This window comes from Opisthorchis viverrini (assembly GCF_000715545.1).
Source record: "Opisthorchis viverrini unplaced genomic scaffold opera_v5_204, whole genome shotgun sequence".
Classification (NCBI taxonomy): domain Eukaryota; kingdom Metazoa; phylum Platyhelminthes; class Trematoda; order Opisthorchiida; family Opisthorchiidae; genus Opisthorchis; species Opisthorchis viverrini.
The window spans coordinates 792,298-807,694 of NW_008751860.1; the positions used below are offsets into that span (position 1 = coordinate 792,298).

A 15,397-nucleotide genomic window follows, 5' to 3' on the forward strand; every position below is an offset into this window, starting at 1 on the left:
ATAATATAGAATGTATACAATATTATATATTTATGGCGGCATCATTACCCAACCCCACTTTATTTGTTTATACATTCACTGACACAGGAAAGGCTCTGTTGAACTCTATCCATACAGGTATTCCGGGGAGCTGAATTCTGACTTGATGACCGGAAGGTGGGTCAGTGGTTCGAACTCACCCCTGGCATCTCGACTTCTCCTGTCTAGGAGTAGTAGTAACTCAGCTTTCTGCGGGCTGCATCGCCGCTGTTTATTGCAAGGTTACCACAGCCGAAGAGTTTTTTTATTGCGCAATAAATTGTTCTGACACAAGAACGCCAGGGCAATGCGTTCGCTGCTCACCCTACTCAAAAAAGTTCGACGTTAATTACATTGATTCGAAATATATGTATGCCAGATATATTTTGTGTTTGAGAACCGCTAATGAATTAGACTTTTATGAAATATGTGGATCGACGGCGACAACGGTCATCACTGTGTCTGCAAACTTGTCTAAATCTATCAAGGCGCAACTCAGTATTGAGTTGCTGCCTAAGGGCACCCCAAGTTCCGCACCTGATTTCTCGTAAATGTGCGATGTGTGCAAACAAAGCAACTTCCAAGCCCAAGTTTGTGCGTGAAACTTCACCTAAAGTTTAAACCAAGGCGTGGTTATCGGGCCACAACGTTACTTTGAGTCTTGAATGCCTTGGTTGCCTCACAAGGCAAGGATTTTATTCACCAGGTGGGACACCAGATTGAATAATCTTCCGAAACCCCCCGCATAATGTGGTCGTTACACCACCTGTATTTGCACATTCGTGAGACTGATCTAAAAATTCTGATCTTTGACGTCAAAATCCTTTCTGTTTTCTGCTGATATCCAGACCAATCGCAACGCCAGTCACCCTCTAACTGGCTCAGTGCTGCAAACGATGATAACATCTATTACGAAAATTCGAACAGCGTACCAACTGAAACACGACGCGACCTGGCGAGGTGCATTCACTTGCTAAAGGACATCATAAACAACGGGTTCAACTGGGTTCCAGGTGAGCCTCCCGTCCAAATTGAATTGGTATTGCATATGAGTGCATACTACCATGTGCAATACTACCAAGTGACTCATCAATGCTCGTCTAATAGAATAACAACTGTACAAGGGAGTAATCCATTTTTTATGTTTCAGGACATGGCATTCAGTAGACTGGCGACTACTCAAGCTAGCCACGAGTGAGAAGCATTGGTTGCCGCGGAAGGTTTTGCCTGGTGTAGATTTACCCTTTTGGTGCGCATGAAATTTTGAAGAAAAGTACATCTTTTTTCTTATCATAAACGGATGCATCCGAAACGCATGTCTGAAAGGTGCACAATGTGGCACACCGAAACACGTCGAGGTATCCGTCGAAAGCAACACAGGTCAAGCGCTCATGCATTCAATGCATAGCTTCATTCCCTACCCCCCAAACCAACTCTCCACTGGCAGTTCTGTATTAGAGCACCAGTTTATCAGCTCCCGCCTCCGATGTGCAGCTACCTACCCAACCTCCCCGAATCATCGGTGAACGAATCTGTGGCAGTTACAACTTTTGCACGAGAAGGACGTGGTTCTTACAGCTGATGATAATGATGATGATGATGATGNCTACCCAACCTCCCCGAATCATCGGTGAACGAATCTGTGGCAGTTACAACTTTTGCACGAGAAGGACGTGGTTCTTACAGCTGATGATAATGATGATGACGATGTCGATGATTATGATGATGATGATGTTGTTGATGATAATGATGTTGATGATGATGCTGGTGATGATGATGTTGACGATTATGGTGATGAAGATGAAGATGATGGTGAAGTTGATGATGTCGATGATGATGATGATTATGATGTTGATGATGACGCTTATGATCACAAATCCTCTAACGGTTGTCGTGCCAAGTAATTCAACATGCTCCTTTATAAGAACATAGATGGGTTTCGTTCAGGCAACAACAACAACAACGTAAAGTCTCACTTTTAACTTGGAGCCCTAACCAGTTGGTAAATCAGTGAATCGTTTGACACAAGAATTCGTGGGTCAACATTCGAGGCAACGGGCACACCACTTTCATCGCCCAGGTATTCATACGTTTGCCTGTTCATACGTGATAATTCAGGTGAATTCCTGCATTCATGCCCCAAAAAACCTGATTTGAAACATCTGGAATCCGTGCCCTGGGACACACAAATTGTCGCACAACTAGAAGGAATCATTCAGCATCTGGTAGAGCATCGTGATTCCGAATAGGTCGGACATGTTGGCCGAAATCATCGATTTGGTCGAGGCTTGAAGCCTATGACGAGACTGCACGTTACGCAATCGACGGCATTGGTTGCCGTGAGATAGACCATTTTTCTTTCACAGGACCACATTTTCTCATGTATCAAAGAGGAAACACTGACGGGAAGTTTGTACAACGGACCACAGTTGTCCGCCTACATTACGTCACAGTGCGAACCGGACCAAACGGCGCTTTATTCTCGGGTGTTTCTGTCGTCACTGAAATGCATTCACCTCATCTATCTACATGGCCAGGCTGAATGAACAAACATACAGTTCCCGGACTGCATGGAATGAGAAACGACTGCGTATCAATTCTGCATGAATTCACAGTTTACACACCCGGTTTTAACTGTGTGAACTGATGCGTTCTAAGAGAGAGAGAACAAGTACCCTAGCAACAAATAAGCGGAGATTCAATGAATGAATGAATGAATGGTTGAACATTGGTTCGTCAAAACGATAATTCTCAAATCGTTACCTGATTTGGTACATACGCTGACATGAGTAGCACCGAGCCTAACGGGCAAATCTATAGATTTGTCAGTATCATTTGAACCTGCTGAATGTACATCCAGGTCAGGTTGAGGTCACAAACGGAATGTCAGATCTGATGACTGCTAGAACAACAAGGACATTCATTCCGTAAACAGCCTCATCACCACTGACGGGGACGTGACTAAATTGCCTCGAAATCTGCCACTGATCAGATCAAAGACATCACACTTGCAAGCATATCGGAGAACATTTGAAGACGGCACCACCCAGTCGCTCCCACACCCAAGATTATCCAAAAACACTGTAAACTACGTATTCAGACAGGAAGAGTGACCAACAGCTAGTTGCAGGTATACATAAAGTGAATATGATAAAGTCTTTCAAAAGAAGGAATTCCAAATGAAAACCAGAAATTGCTAGTATTCACATATTCGTGCAATCACCAATCCGAATGTAGTTTGGGGATCGGTTGATCGACATTTTTTGGCGGGGAAGTACATTTGGGGTGGCGTACTTTGGAGAAACGAGTAAGGCCTACGGGCATAATTTCTGTTTATCTGAACCAGCGGAATCCCAGAAAACCAGCCGGTTAGATCAACACTGCAAAGAAGAAGTTCACGCGAGCCGAATCAAGATATTAAAGCAGGCTGCCCTTGTTTTTAAAGCCGACTGATGGCCCGTAACAGTCCCATGCGTGGTGCCTCGTTGATCTCACTTCCTGGGAAGGCGTCAAGGGCTATGTGAAGCATGAAATCATTTTTTGAACAAATAGTCAACGTTTGTCCTCTGTACGCAGGTGCTTGTTTGTTAAGCCACTGTTGCACATGGCGCTCAATTTGGAGGCTAATTAGTCGTTCAGGAAACACACCCACATTCTAGTAAGTACCAAACAATTTTCAGTCCCTTTCTTATCCCAAGACTTGTCATCAGAAAGGAAGACTGCATTGGTCAAAGACGTCTACTGCAGTCGGTCACTACACCCCGGCTCAACAGACATGTAACCTCGGGTAGATGGTAGGATAATTACGGCAGAACACTGACCCAGTAGTTGGTTCCTGGCAAGTTAGATGGCTGTGAAGCAAAGTACAGTCATCGTTTCAGAAGAGATTGGTAACTAATCGGTAGATTTTATTTAGGCAACGTTTCGCTTTTGACACAAAAGCTTCATCAGGCCAAGTGAGCAGGTCACCAAATTGGCCAGGTTATAAGACAGACGGGGAACCAATCAGTAAGTCCTCTTCAGCTTAGCGCATTAGATCAGTTTTGAGTTTTGTGGTGAGGTCAAGTGAAATTCAGACGGGGACTACTACTACATCTGATGGCCGCACACCTACACGTGTCAGTTCGACTGATCTAAAACCGTTCTCCACACGCTTGCTAGTTCCACGTGCTCCATTCTGTTAACACTGGGATACTTGGCTATTTCTGCCGCCTCGGCCATCAGTCTCTGTGACGTGGACCGTATTCCCTGTCAAGTGCATATTCTGCAATTACCGATATTCATCCGCGTTTCTCGGCGGCCTGTTTATTTTTCCCACATGCTCTTCGATTCTGATGTGAAGTTCCCTGGCCGTCTATCCTACATAGGCCTTACTGCAGTCGTTACAATTAAGTTTGTAGACATAGTTCCTAGTTCTTTTTGCCGTGAGGTGATTCTTCAATTGCACCATTGTGGAGCGCAGAGTGTTTCCCGTCTAGAAAGCTACTGTTATGTTGGTCGTGTTTAGAATCATTCGAATGACCCCTGATGTCCCTGGTTGACATGGAATTGCAACCCCACAAAGGCCAATGAAATCTATCAGAGCCAACCGCGGTGAGTCATCAATTGAGGCACACTGAAGTGGAACAGTAAGGAACCAAATCCGATCAGAATTAATTTGAAACTCCTCCAATTCATCAACGCAAGATTCTGACTGACAAGAGCTGCTAATTGACACTCAAAAGCTGACTAGTGCGGTAAAATGAAAATGCCTTACTGATTGGTTCTCCGTCTGCATTAAAACATGGCCACCTTGGTGATCAGTTCACTTGGCCTGATGAAGCTTTGTGTCAGAAACCAAAGGTTGCCCAAATAAAAACTAATCACTGTTTACCAAGCTCTCGTGAAACGACGACTTCTCAATCGGTTCCAAACTTTTTCCATTTGATTGAAAATAAGAGTATAGTCACTTTGAAAGCTGGCAAAATGCTGTTCTAACCGCTCCTGCTTAACCACATTCTTGGTGTATGTATTCGGTAAGTTATGGGCGTATGGTTGATCGACTGAGCTATTCAGCCAGGGCGAAGCCTACACGCGTTCTGATGGGTATCTGGACGTACGGCCGACGCACCTTGCCTCCAAGAATAAAAAGAAGGAGTGAACACGGAAAGGGATCGCAGAATCAGATGCTCTGCCATTGTTATGCGAGCTAGATGCTGGCGTCGATTAACAGAACTCTGAAATTTTCGTCTATTCATAATAATTTTTCACATCTGTTTAATCTTGCTTGACCAGATGTCGTCAAAAAACAAGCTTGTTCCACGTACTCATTCATTTGAATTTTTCAGCTACTTTGCGAAGGTCGATGACGATAGCAGGACTACCAGTGAAGGAGAAAAGGCCTACGCTGAGGAGCTGTTTTTTTAGAAAATGCCAGCTGAATAGTTACAGACTATTGGACAGCGAAGTAAAAAGCTCATATGCAACTTGTTTACAAAAACTGAATATCCATCTTCTACTTGAACGCGTCTTTCTGAACTTTCCTGAATATTCGTTGACTGTTATTCACTTGCAACCAAATGCTACAGAGCAACTCCACATATTCCGTAATAGATCTCACTTCTCAACGGGCGCAAAGTGGATTTACGGGAAAACATACTACTCACACGCCACATCAGTAGTATCTCCGTTACACCAGGTGGTTGATAGCGAATATTTCTATTGCAGGAATTATCTCACGCCACAAAGCCACAATATGACTTGAAAGAACATCACCCTCACTAGAAGACGGTACACGCGTCCAGATCAGAATGGCAGCCGAAACTCTTTCCGAGCAGCACTAATTAGTAAGCAGATACGGAAGTCGGCAGGTATTTCGTAATCACGAAAGCCATTGTGTAATGTGAACACCGACCAGCATGTACATCTCCGTTAGGGTCGAAAAGATCCTCCTTGGGCAGTCACACCAGATTTCGAAACACCCGACTCCAAAAAACAAGTTCCTATTGAATTTGTTCTCATCCCGTTAGAAAAGTCATCTCTTACTAATCTGATTTGTGTACTACATCGATAGATCAAACCGGAAATGTCGTTGTAATTGGCATAGAAAATATTTCTACATTAAGAGGGAGAGACCACACATTGAACCGTGATTTATCACGGTATCCTGAAAAAAAACACTTTTCGTCTTTGCCTCAGTGCGGATTACGACATACATCAGGATCATATCTATTTTGTAATGCACTACTCATAAGGTTGCTGAAAACTGCTCGACAGCCCACGACCGGTTTCGCCCTCTTTGGGGCTCATCAGGTAGGCGCAGTCCCCGAGTTTCCATCAACCTTATGTTCCACTTGAAACCAAATTAGCAATATACACTCATTTGCAAACTAATTTGGTTTTTCGAGAGACTCATCTGGAACCCAGCTGAATCTCTCGGTTTTGATGTTTCCAGGCAACTGATTATATTTATAGTGTAGTGCTGTGCAATCCATGTAACCACTTAGCAAATGTTTTCAAGATAAATGGGCTTTTATCATTTGAGCATTTTGTGCGGCTTTTAGTTCGAATGCCAAGCAAACGATTCAGAATATCGGTACTACTTTGAAGGACGTAAAACATCAATGTTTCTGGTCGGCTTTCAATTATTCCTACACAACATTTAACGAAAAATGACATGAGATAATGGTGTTCAACCAGAAAAAAACACTATTGACACAACTAGTCACAACAACTTTATATAGTTTAGGAACACGTTCACAAGTCCGGGAATGTACCTGACTACAATGAGTAGGCTTTCTAAACTTTGTGCAAGTGAGTGTTTCTTATTTGGTTATGCGGTCAATCGAGCGTTCTGGTGTTCGTGGCTATATCTCTTGTTGTGCCACAGTACCGGCAGAACGACATGAGCAGTAATTTACTGCCCCTACTCACCTTCAACGGTTTTTCCCCGGAGGTTGGTCTGTCCGACAACTTCAGGATGTAAGCGGTTAATTGGTGGGGCGTTTGGGTTCCATCTTGATCAGTGTAGTATATGGGAAAGAACACGTTTTGTTGACAAACGAATGCGAATCCTTTTACGCCAAGTTGAACCATTCTTAACATCCATTTGAAATCACTCTGCACACCAGTGACAGGGCTGTTCTCTCAAGAACGTTTGTGTGGGATTACTGATAGCTTGCATCCACGTACCAACCTAATCACATACAAAGGCGCATCACGTATTGAGCCCTAACTCAAGGACCACGCAGACAAACAAACAAAGTCGTTGTGTTCTCACCTATCCTATCAACCTTGGATAATACTCTTCTGGGACTATAATCATCATCACCATCATCATCATCATCATCATCATCATCATCATCATCATCATGGACAGCACGACATCGGTGTTCAGCACCGATGCTTCGCTGCTGACCAACCATACTTCGTTTGAAAGCCTTGTTGTGAAGGAAAGAGTGAAGGTGGACGGGGAAGGGATTATATGCTAGCTTACTACAATCATTCCGAGGTGCATTCNTTCCTACAATATTCCGAGGTGCATTCTCCAGACACTCATTCAGACGATTTGGTAAGAAACTAACAACAAGACCGCCGCTGACATCCGTTAGAAGCCATAACTTATAGTGCCTGCAACCAGGCACAGTGCGGATTGCGCGGCCTCCATCCTAGAAGGCGAGTAGCACTGAAGGCACCCAAGCGTTTCGTGATCTCCTTCATACTTCTCTGCCAAGACAAGGGTTGTTCACCTCTCTGTTTAGGCCACTCTGATTTGGGCATGTATAACAGCGCTATCCTCGGCTAACGATGGTTCGGCATACTCAACACATGTCCCAACAAACGCAGCTTCTGGTGCTGGGCACATTCTTCAATGAATAACTAAAATCTCTCTTTCTAATAGCCTCGTTATGGATTCGCCGACACCAACCCACACAAGTTATGGTTTTGAGACAGCGATTGTCAAACACCGGAAGACGCTTCAGTTCCGCTACTCGAGCAGACCAAGTTTTACAGCCGTACAACAAAACAGCCCGCACTGTAGTTTGATTCAGGGTTACACCACTTTGACACCATAGGTGTCTGAAATCAGCCAACGCGACCTGGGCCTTGGAGATTCGTGAGTTGACCTACTCTGTCACACTACAATCAGAACTAATGCGACTTCCAAGACACGTAAGACGCTCCAGTGCTCCGTCACGAAGAGACTGGGTCTTCCCGTGGCGTGACGGTTTGCGCACACCGGCTACCCTCAGAGTTCTATTGGGATATCTGCCAACCCACTCTCTCACAGTGTATCTCATTGCAGGTTTGTCAATGGTTACAGTTCTGACAAACTTAGTCTCCTGGTCCTGCAGTTTGGGGGTTGGAACATGTGGCGACTGGTTTCGTAAAAATGGTAGTGCATTTGCATTTTCCGCCAAACACCGTTGCCTTGCGATTAGACTTTTGAGCCAAAGACTTTGGTTGGTGTGGGCGCCTTGACATTATCTCAGCCCATGCAGAACCATATTAAATAGGTCAAACTCCTCTGGGAAACTCGGAGGGATGGAATGACGAATGTTCTGGATTCTTTCTGTGTGCAGCGGTACGTTATTTGCGTTTAAAAAAGAAACTGGTCTGTTGACTGCGTCGTCAAAGTAGACGAACTACTCCGCTTTGATATTTGTGTGAATCGAAATTGCACTGTTCTCAAGTACCAAATGAATTATCGCTCATGTCAGCCTATCGGCTTGAAACGAGCAGTGGAATAGTGACTGGAAAACCGACGAAATTCTACTGAGAAGAACTGGTTATCGCTGATCGACTGAGGATGAACAAACTCTTTGAAACCACCTCACAGATGCCACATAGGAGTGACGCGTCTGAAGAGATGTGCATGTTCCTCAAAGACCCAAAAATAAGATCCTAGTTTTGATAAGATTACTCGACGAAAACAGATTTAGGACAACCAGAAGACCAAATACGAATGGAGGATCAGTCGATCTAAGTCTTCAAGTGTCGTTCGGCATTCTGAAGCCAGGTACACACTGACGAAACTTGAAGGCAATCACGTGCATAAATGACTGGACACAAACGACACGCACGTTTTTCTCTTCACTTCTACAAATCAGAAAAGTACCGGACAGTTGAACTTCATGCTTCTCAGGGTCGTCTTTAAGCAAGTCAAACTACCTTATGGCAAACTGTCACAGTGTGCAGGATGCCTTTGTGTACGAGTCTTATGAATCAACGCACAATCCGTGTGTGTTAGCCGAGTTTGCGGCCAAAAGTCACTCTCTAGGTGAGTAGGAGTAATCAACGGTAAAAAAGCAGCTCCTTTCGCCATTGCACACTCCACACATTTAAACATGAATTTGACCAATCAGAGTAGCGCACAGAAAATTGACTATTTTCAAAGTGACCACCCTTGTCACTTGCTCTCTTCTTTGTGTTTTGATCACTCCATTCTTGCCGAAAGTTGTTCAAAATGATGGAAATTTTGGGCGCAAAAATTTCGACACTTCAATAACCAGAAAATGACTTGTTTACGAAAGCCGGGAATTGGTTTTTCTTCAAAAAATCAAGGCGATGTCAACCGCCGGTGCCGTGTACTCATTCAGTAGATTGGTTACGTTGACACTTCTCGATTTTGTGGTCATTCACTGGTCAATTTGATTGCGTATGCGCAGTGTTGTCTTCAGATCTAGCGGTGAATCCATCGGTTTAGCAATCGTGCAGTAAACCCTCTTGTTCAAAATTATCTGACTGTATGGCTTTTACAGAACAAGTCCAGCTATAATGTTTTAAAGTCATTGGGATAAATATCCCAACACGTGTGATTTTTCATGCACCCCAAACACGATTTGAGGATACCACATGTCGCCTCCCAGGTATGATTTACCAGGCCGCCACTGAGTTCACTCACCGAAACTTAGACGGTCAGAAGTCGTTTGTGTAATGTTCCTGGCTCCGATATCCCTTAAGAACACCTGAACAGCTGACGTTTATATACATACAGATGCCACTGAGTGTAACTAAACCTTGATTCTCTCCGGTTGGGGTAAGTCTATGAAACAGCAAGCTGCAATACAAAATGGCGTTTTGTCTATAATTTATGATGGCGATAGTCTTGTGGGGATTCTATTTGCTAACGAACTCGTTTTCGGATTTTGGCGTAGAGTTGGTTCATTCCTTGACGGTATACTGGAGTGCGGACACATGGTAGGTAGATAAAAGTGCGGGTTTAGGCATTAATTTTAATTTGTGGGATTGGAGAGAAAAATATAGGTGGGACAAGTGGTCTGATCCCACCAGCGTGAACTAACTGAAGCCAGACGAGTGAACACAGAATGGATGAGACAAAATATCTACGTTTGATCACTCTGTAAACCCCGAAGGATGTAGGTTGCATTGCCTGAGGTTAAGAATTGGTTGCCGAAAATGCTCGCGTGTTTTCACATTAGTGTATCACGTACTAATGTACCGAAATAGGTGTCCCCAAAAGGGGGGATTTATAACTTGGCGCTTATATTACTTTCATCGATTGAATTTCAGCTTTCTTTTAAACCAGAACTACCAGTTGTGTAACAAAGCGTTTAGAGAAGGTTTCTTCTAAGATTTCTCTCTCCTTGAAACGAAAAACCCAGACGTTGCCACTGCTTGAACAGTCCCGCCCAGGCAAGGTATAACGACTCCAGATCAACCAGTTTCAGGAGTAAAACCGGCTCGGAAATTCAGGCCCGCAAGAGATAAATGCAATACAGGTGAATTACTGCCTCTTCAAAGCCACGCGAGTGCATAAGCAATGTTGGGCAGACGCTGGTATTACTGCCAAGCAAGAAACTAGCTAAGGACGACGCCCTCTGCGCAGTACATTGCTGACTCACTCTGGGCATGGTTACCTCTGTGCAAGTGACACATTTGTTCACGAGTGCTCAAGGTGAGATTCGTGAACTCAGTGACTAGCATGCACTGATATCGATCGCTTGTTATACCACACCAACGGGTATTGCGACATCCAGCGAAAATGTGAAGGTCACTGTGAGGATAACCTCCAGGAGGTAGATTAAGGTCATGCTCAAGGTTCGAAGCCGAGATAGAGCAATATTCAGTTAGCTAGTAAACAACCAGTATCACTACGTACAGTGATTTATGGGTCCTGTCATGTGTCTTGAGACCAAGGATTTCTAGCACGTTGATGAAATGGTAATTATGCCTCATTTCAGCTGAGATTTCATCCTGTCAGTGGAGCTAGTTAATGTGTAACTGCCCAGAAGCACTATACAGCCTTATCTTCTTTACTGTAGGTCATTAGTGGCGCGTACCCCACGAATCTCAGCGAGTTTCGACCAATCGCGCTGTCATTCTGCCTAATTCAGCCACGGTTTTCTTCTGCCCGCTATTTAGAACGCCTCATTTCTAGCATCCGGAGGCGTTCAGCGATCTTCAACGAACAATGTCGGGTTGACACATTTGAGCAGAGAGAAAACCGCAGTCAAGAGAGTGTTGTTTGTCTGGACTAATGAAAGTTTAGTGAAGTGCCGCAGTGTGTTTGCGCTCATAGAGCTGTATGATGAACTGTGATAAGAATCGCCTTACAAGTAGATTTCACTGTTTCAAACCTAGCATAATCGATATGATCAGTCGCTGGTATCGTTGTGGATCACAGTTTGGATAATTCTGTTGATGCGGTCAAAAGTCCCAGTAAGAATAGCTCACGTTGATGGATTTCACTGGACTTTCTGTACGCTGACAGGGTTCCAAACAGACAAGACATATGAAACCCACACGCTTCAGAATGGCGCCAAAGAGCATGTTTTGTTTATCTCATCTTTCCCCGAGATGAGGCAATAGACTATGTTTTTGACTTGAATGAGTGCAACAGTAAGGATATTGGAATTCCCATCTCGGATCTTAAGGAACTCCTGTTCCTTTGTACCTACAATGTTCAGTTCACTTTATACAATCAAATTTATCGATAGAAGGACAGGGTCGCGAGGGGGTCTTCTCTAGGTCCCATGTTGACAGATTTTTTCATAACCAAGGTAGAGACTCAAAATTAGAGTCACTCATTGGACGGTTAACATTATATCGTCGCTCTGTGGACGACAGTTTCGTACTTGCCGACGAAACTATCAGCACAAAAGGCGCACTAAGCAGTTTCAATTCGGTGCATACTAATATCAAGGTTGCTATCAAATCGGAACAGAACAGACGGTTAAGTTTCCTCGATGCTAAACGGAAGACTGACGGGTTCAAAGAACGAAAGATCCACAGAAAGCAAAAGTGGAAATGTCAGTATATTCACTTTGATAGCTTCATTACGTTGCAACAAAAACACAACCTAATCAGATGCCTGACTGAGAGAGTAATGAAGATATGCACCCTCGACTGCTTAGAAGAGGAACTAAAGTTCTTGGGACGTACACTCCTGCAGAACGGATATCCTGAAAGGTTCGTACTCAAGACTATCGAAGCCATTCAACCCAAACCTACGGAATTTTCTGTTAGAAAGAAGCCCGTATACATGAAGCTTCCGTTCAAAGGTGACTCAGTTGCTGAACTAATCACCAGAAGGCTTAGAAACTCCGTTGATACGGCATACTTGGCCGCTAATCTATGCTTGAGCTTCAACTCCAGCCCCACTATCAGATTCTGCTTGAAAGACAAATTGCCACGTTCTACCACCAGCTTTTGTGTGTACTCATTCGTATGCTCGTGCCGGGCATCATACGTTGGTCGTACGACAAGGTATTTGTCAGACAGAATGCGAGAACACAATCCTGTATCTCTGAGTGGTAGTGGCAAGAAACCAGGCTCAAGTGCGTTTGCATCACATTTGACCGAAACCAGTCATGTCGTAGACAAGGAGCAAGCCTTCACCATCATATACCGGGTACCTCTGAACCGATCATGACTGGTACGATACAAACTACTATCGATCGCAGAAGCGATTGGAATCCGACTGCTCGCTCCCCAACTTTGCATCCCAAAGAAACTTGTGCGACCTCTGAAATTGAACTGGCCTACGAAACATCTGGTCCCACAAGTCTGTCTGACATTGACGTCATGACCCATTGACCTACCCCTCACCCAACCCCCCTTCCTTCGACTTCTATTTCTCTAAAGTGTATGTAACTTCGATCTTCACCTTTTTCACGTGATTTCTGTAACTATATAGACTGGTGATGTATTAGCCAAGAGGAACAATAGCAGAAAACAAGCTTTGTTTGCTACCTTCTTCATTCTCATGACTACCTCGGTGTACCACCGTGACTACCACCAGTGTATTCCGAAAACAAGTCGTGTGGGTGGACTACCTATCTATCCATGAGTCCTATCTCCGGCCTCTGTTATTGGGCGGTTTTATGGGGACTAAATGCTACGGCGAATCCGAAACATGGTCCTCTTCTTAGCCTTCTCTTCTTCTCTTCAACTTGTCTGTTGTCTTCATCTGCGTGTTAAATCATTTATTTAGCCGTAATCAATTCAAACCAATGTCGTCATTACTTATTTGGCCATTATACCGGTGTATTAAAGAAGCCTCTATAAGGCTGCAATGCTCTAGCATACATAATATTTACAGAACGCTAATTTAACAAAGTTGAGATTAAATAACGTTGCAAATATCGCGCTTCAGACATACTGAATATGTCGCATTAACCGAGTGAAGATATACGAAGATTAATCTGACACGGTTGTACAAGACTCCACTTTTAGGGCTGAAGTTCCGGCACACAATTATGATGCTTTTTTCAAGCAAAAAGCAGTATCTAAAAATAAAATGATGTATACACTGACAGGTCACGTAGCACAGCTGCACATCGTTTGGCTTTTGTCAGTTTCAGTTAGTTTCAACACACATGGCTACTCATACGGTCCGACGGGAGGCTATCTGCGTATTAACGAAATTCTAAAGGCAAATTAACTGGCGAAAATTTCTTTCCGTTTGTCTAAACCATATCAACGCTAAGCTTTGTTTTATCATATAATTCTATTACTATTATTATTTTATTATAATAATCACACTTGACTTGGGGTCTGAGTCCCTCCGTTCCATCTCCCATGCCTCGTTCCAGTCGTCCTTAATCTTAGTTACAGAACTACGTTGTCACGCGGAGGGGTATAGCCAAACATGTATTTTCGACACCATGGGCGGGTTTATGGTTATTGCTATGGATGAAAACGGAAATTAACACACTCGACTGGCTGGTATCGCTCTCTCCTTAGTTTGCACATTGGGTACCAGGTAGCAAGAAGGTGGACACACAAATAAAGATAGCCTTTTGTTTGAAATTCTAATTTCTGAACCTGTGGAATTCCTGTCCACCATGTTGCACGCTGTTGTGTTCACAGTGAACAGTATACGTAAAACAAAAAATTAGGGGTGAACCTCAAGTGCAAGTAAGGCGAAGACATGGATGTTTGGTCGTTGGCTTGTTCGCTGAGCTGGGCAATTTGGTTGCAAACGTTTCATCACCAATCGAGGTGACATCATCAGTGCGTAGTTGTGCGTAGCGGTGGGTTGTGGTTGTGGATGTTTATCGGCTCAATGTTCTTTTTGGCTGTTCTTCTTCCATCATCTCATATCGCACTTGTCGGAAAACGTCGATGTGATCCTACATAGTTTTTACTGTCTCTGTGCATACTTTACACTAAAGTAGGTGTGTATCACGTACGGAATTACAGAGTTAAATTGAGTTATCAAAAATAAATTACAATTTCGACTTACTTAACGTCAACCAGTGGGGTTGCATGAATATCTTCAATTATAAGTCCCAGTACACATTCGTTTGACAAGTTACTATCTCTGTTGATTATTATGAGAACAGCAATATGTCACCTGGTTCTCGAATGTGATTGGTCTATGCTAGATCAGCGAATTGACCAATCAGAATTTCCGTAATTACCATGACCTGCACATGCTATCGGTGGGATATCGTAGCGCAATAGCTAGACATAAGTGTGATTAAGATTAACAGAATATTTAGGGCTGAATTTTTTCATGCTCTGCTTGCGACATGCGTCCATCTTTTTAACTTGAGATTTTTCGGAACTCTTGTGTCATTCCTCCGGTGTTGGAGAATGATGAATAGATGAGAGCCTGAGCAGGGAATAATGCAACGAAACACGCGTAAATGGGCAGTTCACAAATTTTATGTACAGTCTGGAAAATAAGGAAAATGCATTGGTGTATGTGCATTTGAGTTTGGTAACATATGACGTGGTTTTATTTGTACGATCGAAACCTAGGATGAATGTACTTCCACAATCGTTTGCAAAACGGATGGGTTACTTTTCACAATGTCTCAGCGTGTATCGGTACCCATATTTGGACTTGTTCGATATATGGTCCCAGCGCCCTAGATCTCTTATGGTCGATATGTGTTGTCTTGTGAGTGGCTCGTTACAATACCTAGCA

At 43.6% G+C, this 15,397-nt stretch overlaps 1 protein-coding gene across 1 annotated transcript in view; it reads left to right on the forward strand.

Annotated features, from left to right (window-relative positions):
* The window catches only part of T265_08163 (hypothetical protein), a gene marked incomplete at both ends in the record, with an annotated part of 24,564 nt that extends 15,097 nt beyond the window's left edge, over positions 1–9,467 (forward strand). The window contains 4 exons of the mRNA XM_009173883.1: positions 1,705–1,918; positions 8,073–8,302; positions 9,143–9,277; positions 9,310–9,467. Of these exons, the coding sequence (XP_009172147.1) occupies positions 1,705–1,918; positions 8,073–8,302; positions 9,143–9,277; positions 9,310–9,467 (737 nt within the window). The remainder of the gene's footprint in view (positions 1–1,704; positions 1,919–8,072; positions 8,303–9,142; positions 9,278–9,309) is intronic.
* Between the last annotated feature and the right edge of the window lie 5,930 nt (positions 9,468–15,397).